Source organism: Pinus tabuliformis, chromosome 7 (genome assembly GCF_031772625.1).
Source record: "Pinus tabuliformis cultivar Carrire ecotype Pingquan chromosome 7, CPIR1, whole genome shotgun sequence".
NCBI classification, from domain to species: Eukaryota; Viridiplantae; Streptophyta; class Pinopsida; order Pinales; family Pinaceae; genus Pinus; species Pinus tabuliformis.
Window position 1 is genome coordinate 1,932,986,571 of NC_142293.1, and position 10,001 is coordinate 1,932,996,571.

The following is a 10,001-nucleotide window of genomic DNA, read 5'->3' on the forward strand; positions in this document are numbered from 1 at the left end:
GCGCTGTTACAGAACCTTTGGTAAAGGTTCTTCGGTTGGTTGATGCTGAGAAGCCCGCAATGGGCTATTTGTATGAAGCCATGGATAGGGCCAAAGAAGCCATTCGGTCCTACTATGATGACAAGGGAGATGATGGGTTCCAGAGACAACTCCTTCTATGGAACGTCATTGATGAGCGATGGAACAACACACTCCATCGTCCCATTCATGCTGCTGGCGTTTTCCTGAACCCTGCATTTTCTTATGCATGTGGGTTTAATTTTGATGTTGAGGTCGTGGAAGGATTATTAACCTGTGTCCAGAAGATGGTGAGAACTCCAGAAGAACGTATGGAGGTCTCTAGACAAATTGAGCAATATAAGTTGTCAGCTGGCACATTTGGCTTTGAGATGGCTGTCATTGATAGGACGGTTAAAATGCCAGGTATTTTTTAGTTTGTAGTATGTACTTTGTAACTTTGTTTCAAATTTCATTGTTTCTTCAAATTCCATTTTTTTCTTATGTTTATTTAAAATTTTCTTTGTAATTTTGTTGTAGACGCATGGTGGAAGATGTATGGTGGCAGAGTACCCCTTTTGCAAAATCTTGCCGTGCGCATCCTCAGCCAAACATGCAGCTCCTCGGGATGTGAGCGCAATTGGAGTGTATTTGAAAAAATACACAACAAGAAGCGCAATAGGTTAACACTTAAACATTTAAAATATTGCAAATTTCCAAATAACTTTTTGAATTCATTAAAGTTTTAAACAATATTTTTTTTATAATATTAATTATTAATTTATTATTTCATGAACTTTGTACAGGTTGGAGTCCCATAGACTTAATGACATGGTCTATGTCTACTACAATCTTCGATTGTGGGTGAAACAACTAGAGAAGACACCTGATACGGAAGCCATCTCATTGGATGGGATTGACACCACTGCTGAATGGAGGGTTGAGACCGAGAGGCCTCTCATGGATCCCACTGAGGATTGGTTAGTGCAGGATGAGGGGGAGGAGGAGGGGGAGGAGGAGGAGGAGCAGGAGCAGGAGCAGGAGCAGGAGGAGGAGGAGTTGGAGGAGCAGGAGGAGGAGGTGACACCGCCTACCCGGGCTACCCGGGCTACCACTACCACCAGTAGAGGACGTGGTCTCCGTCCACCTCAGCCTCCTGTAGCTGCTACTACTAGTTCTTCAGCTTCTAGAGCACGTCAGACTCCACTGCCATTTCCACCACCACAGGCACCAGCTTCTACATCTAGAGGGAAAGAGAAAGTTGTGCCATTTTCTCGCAAGAGGGGCAGAGGAAATCAATAGGATTAGACTTTCATTTTATTGTATATGACATTATGACATGATGAGATACATTATCATATTTTTTGTTGATATTTTGAGGCTGAGTTGGACTTGGGACTCAGGACTTACTATTCAGGACATGATTCAATGTTATGTGTGATTTTAGCGCTAGAAATGATATTAAACATCTTATATATTAGTTTTTTTATCATATTTATGTGTCAATGTATTTATTTTATGTTGTAGATGGTTTAGATATTAAAAAAATTGAAAAAATTGAAAAAAAATGAATATTTTTGTGCCAAACGATTTTTTTTCCGCTTTTTTCCGATTTTTTCCCGATTTTAACGATTTTTTCCGCTTTTTTCCCGGCGCCGATTAAATCCCGATCGCGATGTGTGCAACACTGATTGAGATGTCTTCAAACTTACCCTTAACTTGCAGAAAATCTTCAATTTCTTCGTCATCTTGGAACACTTGCCAACACCTTTGGTTATCTGGAACTGTAGGACGATGCTTCACATATATCTCAAACTTATTGCTGGAATTCATGGGTATTTTCAGATTACTTGCCGCCTTAGCCAATGCATCCGCAACACCATTTTGAATCCGGGGCACACATGTCAAGGTATGTTCAGAAAATCTTTTCAGGATATCTAAAACAACGTTTCTATAAGCTCTCATGCGAGGATGTTTGGCCTGAAATTCACCTTTCACTTGCTTGATAACTAGTTCGGAGTCGCCATATACTACTATTTTCTTAGCCTTTAACCTCAGAAGGATTTTCAAACCAGCAATAAGAGCTTCATACTCTGCCTCATTATTCGAACAATCAAAAGCCAATTTATAAGAACATACCCGTACCTTGCTTGGAACTTGATCTTGGGCTGAGAATGGGCTTCGGATCCATACACCTATACTAGCACCATCGCTGCCCACTGCACCGCCAAAATCCATTGTCCAAAGACCCTCTTCATCATCTTCTAGGCGCTGAAAGTCTGATTTTGTTTCATGTTCTGTTTGCTGCCCATTTATTTCTGCAATTGGCCTTATGACAACAGACCTTTCTTCCCTTTCATTTCTCAAAACATCCCTGAAATTTTCTGAAATGTCTGGTATATCTTCTACTTGAACGAACTGACTATCTACCTCATTGAAATTTTCCGCAAACAAAACAAAAGATTCTAAATCTGTTTGTACATAATTTACAGGATGATTCACGAGCTTTTCCTTACTAGTGATCATGTATTTCATCTTCTGTTCCCGATATGACTTCCTCATTTGACCGAAAACTGGAATTGAAGCATATGAAAAATCAAGCTGAATCGTACCTTTGAGTTTGGCTCCCCATGACCTCGACAACAACATGCCAAATCGTGGAGGAATGTCCGCCACCACCACATCCATTAAAACATTCTTGGCTGGAATTTGATCTAGACTCACCACTAAATCTTTGATCAAACCAATGCATCTTACCCGGCTAGAATCAAACGAATACAAATCATGGTACTTCCTTGTGATGTCAAGCCCCAGCTTCTCCATGACGGTTTTCGGCATCAAATTATGTGAAGCTCTCGAGTCAAACATAGCATTGTGCAGCGCAAACTCATGCAATCACAAACTAATATAAAATGGAGGAATGTCACTCTCGGGAGACTCACCATTCAAGGCTGGCCCAAAGATTAACTCCGGCTGATCATCTTGTACATTCACCATGTCTAGCATTGGGTCAAAATTCAGCAATTTGGAAATTTGGCCTCGGTAAGTAGCGTTCTTCATAACCTCCGTTAAAGGAATAGGTATCTTCACCTTTGCAATTTCATTCTCCAAACTGAAAACTGGAAACTTCTCACCTTCCTTTGCCAGATTATCTCTCTTCTCAGCTTTATCCTTTGGTGCATTCGATGGTTGATCTACTTTAGCTGCCGATGATGTTTGAGTTGATGATGAACCGGCTATATCTTTACCTTTTGAAAACACCGAATCATTCTTTGCTGCAATGTCTTTCTTTTTCTGCACTGGATTTATAGGAATAGCCTGGCTTCTCAATTGCCTTTGCTGTCCTTGTTGAGCTGATAATGCATTCAAATACCCTCTTTGATATTCTTCAGATTCTTCTTCAAGTATCATATCATTTCACAAAATATAATGCTCATTTTGTGGAAAGACGGAATTACTCACCAACTCATCTTCTTCCGTGATATATGTAGGCATATCATCAGGGGTAAAGAAATGATTTTCCTCACCAACATTATCACCCTCATCTTCAGATTCTTGACTAACAAAATTCTGCTGAAAAGGCGGTTTCATTTGCTGCTGAACTGCTGTGTCTTGTGCCTTTGTTTCACGCTGCTTGATCCTATATTGTTGCTGCTGACCTCTGAAATTTGGGTTACGAATCTGCGGTTCCGGCTTGTCAATTGTGACCCTTTCAAGTAACCTCTTCACCTGTTCAACCTGCTGAAGAACCTGATTTGATGTGGATGCCTCCTCCTTGATGGTGACTCGTTTTTCTGCCTTCATTCTTGCTCTTTTATCATTCAAATTTGCCTCAACGCTGACAGCAATTTTCTGCATATCCTCCAAGGTAGGGGGATCTCGGTCTCTTAGTGAATAAGCCATCTCCGGATCAAAACCATCCGGGAATTTGAGAAGTGCTGATTTTCTAGATGGCCTCAAATCATCGAGAATAGCATTATAAACTGTATTGAATGTGATTATATAATCTTGAACAGACTCACCCGGATTACGCTTAAGGTTGTTGTATTCGGCATTGATTTGAAGCGGATCCTTTCTGATTTCCCACCGATCTAAGAATTGATTCTGAAGTGCTTCCAAGGTAGCAATGCTGTTAGCTGTTAACCCTCTGAACCATTTTCTTACTTCTCCGGCAAATGTTTGCACGAACAACCGCATGGTAGCATCTTCTTCATCTAACTCATATAGATCAAACAAAGTAGACATTTTATCGATATGTTGCTGAGCTGTAATACTTTGTGGAGTGCCATCAAACATGGGGATTTTACTTTGGTAATCAGCAGGCATATCATGAAGATTAGCAGGCAATGCAAGTGGGGCAAACCGGGCTGCCATTTTTCTAGGTAAGGTAGGTCTTGGAGTAGCAGGCGGAGTAGGTGTAGCGGTATGAGGAGTAAGAGGAGGAGAAGCAGTATGTGATGCTGAAGGCGAAACAACTGTAGATGGAGGATGAGTAACTATGGGAGGGATAACAATAAAATGAGGATTTGTCTGTTCATGCGCCGTGATAGAAGATCCAATATGACCAGAGATATTTTCAAGGAAATCAGCAAGAGTAGTAGCTTGTACACGTGTCTGGAGATTCCTCAAAACGAAGTTTTCAACTAATTTGTTATGCCTTTCAAATTCAATAGCAGCTGCAAAATCAGGATTAGGAACTAGAGTTGCAAGTGCACTTTCAGATTTAGTTTTGAACAGAGACAACTCAAAGCTTTCGTCAAAATCCAAATCTTCAAGATAATAAAAAATAGCTGGGCACGAATGAGATCTGAAAATGGGTCTAGGATCTGTAGCCAGCTTGTTTTCTCAGAATAATTAGGAAAGAAAAAGCGTTTCAGCCTGTGAAAACTCTCAACCTATCATCCACAGCTCAGAGTTAACAAATACATGGGGATAAGATGTCAAAGCAGCGCTATATTCACAAGCTCATGGAGATTGACTGAAGCAACGTTTATCTACTTGCGCTGATGTAAAACAAGAGCGTTTTCGAAGGCTACCTGGCGTAACTTCAGGCTCCGTCTAAGACTTATGAAATAACACGTCTATGAACAAGAAATTTGATGTTCTCCCCAGTATGGTCGCCAGTATGTTAGCACTTGAAATTTCACCTCAGGCTGAAAAGGCAAATCTCAAAGCTACATCAAACCATTCAGCCTCGTAGCTAGCCCTACGGGGCATGAGAAGGCTCTCTCCGGTCAATCTCGGTAAATTTTCAATAGGAAGAGATGACCAATCAAGGTAACACTGATATTAGGCTAGTAAACTGATTTGAAGGTTGATTTGGGGGTTTTTGGGGTTTTTGGTGGCAAATTGAGGAACTGCAATTTAGGTTGCGGGGATTGGACACAGTTTCTGCAGGGGGGTCTTTGGGGCAAGGTAGGAAACTGTATTGATGTCTTTAGCTGAAGTGGATGATTAGGAAGAAAGAAAAGAAGGCTAAAGAGAGCAAACAATAGATTTGAATTCTCTTTAGACAGCAGAAAACATAGAAATTAAACAAATTTAAAAGTAGAGCATGGCAAGCATGAATTCTGACTTTATCACTTCATTTGTTTAATCTGCAGCATTATAGAAAGGAAATGAATCATATAACAAAGCTTACAATAACATGAAGAAACACACCATCAACACCTGAGTCCACATGAATCCCAAAGATGACTGCAAAACCCTGGTCTTCCTTAGCCAAAATTGCAGAGATACAGTGAAAATATACAATGATAGCTTATCCCTCAAGAGTCCAACCATGAAAATGAGCATGAAAGTACATAATATAGATGATCTAACCTCTTTCCCTGCCTCCATGGGTCGAGCTCACTATCCTAGGAGCTATTTGAACAACTTCTAAACTAAGCACTACAAAATAGGCAGTCAAAACAACTTGCTTCTAAAAACTTGGAAACCAGTTCATACAATCAATTTTACCCTTTTACATGAGAGAAACTTCTAGAAGAGTAAAACAAGAGTAAAATTATCCAAAAAGTGCCACAAGTACAGTCAAAAGGACCACCATCGACTTCAGCAAGTCAAACTGGAGCTAAACTGCAAATTCTGGGCTGAACTGGTCAAATCTGGCACAAATTCCTCAACGGGTCGCGCACATCCTCCTCAACGGGTCGCGCACTTGGGAGCCCTGTCTGGAGGCCTTTCCTGTGTCAGAATCAGGTGCAGGATAGCTCATTGGAAAGGTCTCTGAGTCTACTTTCCAACCCAACCAGAATTTTTAGATTTGGAGGTCATTTACCTAGTCAAAAGTCAATTCTCCCAAGACTACTTCTGCAGCTCAAAAAAGGGGCAGAAAGTCAAAATTTAGCTGTATTTTGACCTTTTGGAGGCCCAAAACTCCATGAAAACTCAAGGTAATCGATGGGCATATGTAACTTTGCATGAAAAATCCATCAATGTTGAGTTTTCCCAAAACGGAGCTACGATGACAAAGGGTCTCACCGGGGGTGAGACCCATTGAGAAGCCAAAACCTGTAAATTTCCCAAAAATGCCAAAAATGAGCCAAAACTTCCAAAATTTTTTGTGCTTGGTGCTGTGAAGAGGCTAGTGAGTGTCATGATGAGTGAGAGAAGCCTCGGTCAATATGCGGAGTGGGTTGGCCTTCTTCTTCCTCTTAAGTGCCTCGGTCAACCTTCTTTGGAACATTTTCATCTTTGCTTTACAAACGTGCATCCTAGCCCAATAGTGGTTTTTCATGTTCCTTAGCAGCCTTTTGTCTTGGTTGGCCTTAGCCAACAGCTTCTCCAAGTGGGTATTCTCCTGAATAAGCAATGATTCCCGGTCAACAGGCAATGGGTCACTGGGCCTCCTACGGTTTAGGACTCGGTCACTACGAATCCTCCAAATCTCATCAAGTGCCTTCTCCTCCTCCAGCTGTGTGTTCCGCTGCTCTAGATATGTGATGGTCCATTGGGCACCCTCAAGTCTCCGCTGCAAAATATCATTCTCGGCCTTGAGCTGCTGAATGATCTCCTTTGCCTCTTGGCTAGGAGAACTGACCTCAAGGTCGATCACTGGATCCTCATGAACCATGGGCTCTTTGCCCCTCTGCAATACCTGTGCTGGCGAAGAAAGCGAGGCCCCTTCCACCTGCTGTGGAGATAACACCCGCTGCTCTGAAGATGAAGGCGAGACCCCTTCCACCTGCTGTGGAGATAGTACTCGCCTAGCTGCTGCAAATAAGGCCCTTGGGCCTTTCTGGTAGGTGACCATAGGAGTGGAGCTGACATGTCGGGTGATGGGAGCATCAGGCTGCTGAGATGGTCCTCCCTCCTCATGAATAGCCTCCTGATGTGGCTGAGGTGGCACTGTGAAAAACTCACGGGAGATGAACTCCTCCCATGAGATACCCTGTTGAGTCAACTGATATGAGACTATAAGCTGGATCAAACCATAGTGACAAAGGCTCCTGTACTGCTGAGCCGGGGTCTTCCTCTGCAACATAGGTACCATCCTCTGAATGTTCTGAAACAGGAAGATCGGGAGGTTCATCATCCTCACCCAGGTGAAATGCATCAACAGGCGAATGTGATATGAATACACCTGTGAAAATCTGCCCTCACATGTAAAATAATGCATGATAAGTCTCATGAGGGGAGCATACTCACTTCGAAGAAATCTGAATGGGAAAACACATGCCAACAGTTTCACAAATGAAGGCCGGACATAAGGCTCAAAGTGAACAAAATCAAGTAATCTGTGCTTAGGCCACACCTCACCCACATTTGGTATCCCTATATCCTCTGAGATCACCTCGGATGTCAATATGAAATTCACCCCTGCAAGAGTGACATGTCCATCATGGAGGTGTAAGACAAACAAGCGGGCCAGCTCTCTATGATGCTGAATCTGAGTGAGCCTCTCACAAAACTGATAGCATGACATGTACCGGAAACAATTCAGTGCCAAAGGACAAGCCTGTAACTCTGCCAAAGAAGTAGGCTCCTCCCTCTTATGATGACCTCCCTTACCCCCTCTACGAGGCCTCCTCTGTTCCTCAATCTCTGTAGATGATGAATGGTCATCACCTTGCTCATAAGTCTCGGTATCTGACATGGTTTTGGAGCAAGGTGGGAAAACTGAAGGAAAAATTGAACTGCTGCCTCTGCCTGCAAAAGTACCGAACTCTATGCTGTTTCAAGGGGAAAAAACATGCGGGGAATGTTAGGGGAGGGAAATTCTTAACGAGGAATGGGAATACATGAAAATAACAGGGAATTTTCAAGGGAAACTTTACAAATTATCATGCATATAGGAACACATTTTAACATTGGGAAATCATTTGCAAAGAACATCTCATATGGGATAAAAACATATATGATAATGAACATGGAAGGGGCATATATGTATCAAGAGGGACATAGGGACACCATACACCAAATTTGCTTATAGGAGTTCATGTGTGTCATAATGCAAATTTTGCTCTTTTTGTTCTTTAAGGAGTACATGCACATTAAGGAGTACATACACATTATTTTCACATAAAGGGAAAGTGTTCATGTACAAGGGGATGTCAAGGGTATATAGGGGTTATGTACATGCCTTTAGATATACAGCAACATTTTAATTTCACATGACTCTTTTCTTTATTTTCAAATGTATCTTTTCTTTTTGTTTTATCTTTTTGCATATGTATGGTTGAGGGAATTAGGGTTTTGTGTGCTTGTGAGAGGGGTAGGGTTTATAGCTTAGAGATGGGGGAAAAAGGCAACATTTTATGTACAAATAGAATGGGACAGAGATGCAAGCATGACTATGAATGAAAGAGGGGAAGAAGGAAGGGACCAAATGGGACAAAAACACTTGAAACAGTCACAAAACCCTAGCACTTTACAAACATTAGCAAACAACCACATTAATCCATTCATTTGCAAATTTAGAAGATGAAATCATGACCTACATCATTATTTTCACCACCAATATCATCAACCATGGATTAAGAGCCTACCTCGACCAATTGAGCAAACTTGAAGTGGAATAATGGAATTTGTTTGAAGTTTTAGTAGCAGGCAGTTGAACGGGTCGCGCACAGCCTTGGACGGGTCGCGCACAGCCCAAAGGGTCGCGCCCGTTATGTTTTTGCACTGCCGGAGACCGCTAGACGGGTCGCGCACGAGCCTGGACGGGTCGCGCACCTGCAAACTGCTCGAAACCTTTGTATTTTCGCCTCCTTCGCCTTCCACTCTCTCACAATCTCTCTCACAAGCTTGAAATGCACAATGAGAGTGAAAGGAAGGAACAATACCTTTTATAATCTCATTTTGAAAAAATTTCATTCAAAAACCCACTTTATAAAGTCTATTTTGTCACTTTTTAAAACACTGATTTTCTTGGTTTCCTTTATGCTGAAGTTGATTTTTTGAGTGCTTTCACCTGATTCTTTTTGCAGGTAGATCATCTGAAGGACTGTGGCAAGGGGACCAGGGTTGTTGCTGCCTTTTTGAAAACATTTTGGAAATTTATTCTTTTTACAAAAATTATCATGACCTTGGCTTTAAAAAACAGGGTTTTTAAATCCAAGGTTAAAATTGAATTGTACATGATGAAAATTTCAAAGGAACATGTTTAACATCCTCCCTCTGGCTTGCTGGTCACTCAAGGACTTTCAGAGACATGATCTTGCTAAGACAACTGACCAAGAACCCTAGACCTAGAATTTTGACATTAAGACCAAACAAGGGCAGCTTGACAAACTTCAATGACTGATATGACCTGATCCAGCAAAGCCAAGAGGGGTATGAAGAGACCAGCTCCTCCATCAGGGTTATGGCATGCCTAACGGGATGCAAACTTTGACACTGATGAGACACCTACTAATGCAAATGCAAAGAGCTTCGATCACTGATGGAGGGCTTTCAAGACCGACACTAACATTGGCTCCAATTGGGGATGGTAGCTCCTCGGAGGTACCAAGAACCTTAGACATCTGGGAGAGCAGACCAGTGCTTTTATCATTGGGCAA

General features: G+C 41.8%; 1 protein-coding gene across 1 annotated transcript; it reads left to right on the top strand.

Moving 5' to 3' along the window:
• The first annotated feature begins 431 nt into the window (after nucleotides 1-431).
• LOC149256222 (uncharacterized) lies at nucleotides 432-1,438 on the top strand. The gene is made up of 2 exons (XM_089457391.1): nucleotides 432-679; nucleotides 804-1,438. The coding sequence occupies exons 1-2, from the start codon at nucleotides 552-554 to the stop codon at nucleotides 1,297-1,299; spliced, it is 624 nt and encodes a 207-aa protein (XP_089313517.1). The 5' UTR covers nucleotides 432-551; the 3' UTR covers nucleotides 1,300-1,438.
• Nucleotides 1,439-10,001: the final 8,563 nt, after the last annotated feature.

Excerpts from the sequence above, each read along its gene's own strand:
- LOC149256222 (XM_089457391.1), top strand. The coding sequence starts at position 552 with ATGTATGGTGGCAGAGTACCCCTTTTGCAAAATCTTGCCGTGCGCATC. Across the intron at positions 680-803 it reads CACAACAAGAAGCGCAATAG|GTTGGAGTCCCATAGACTTA; the intron begins GTTAACACTTAA and ends AACTTTGTACAG.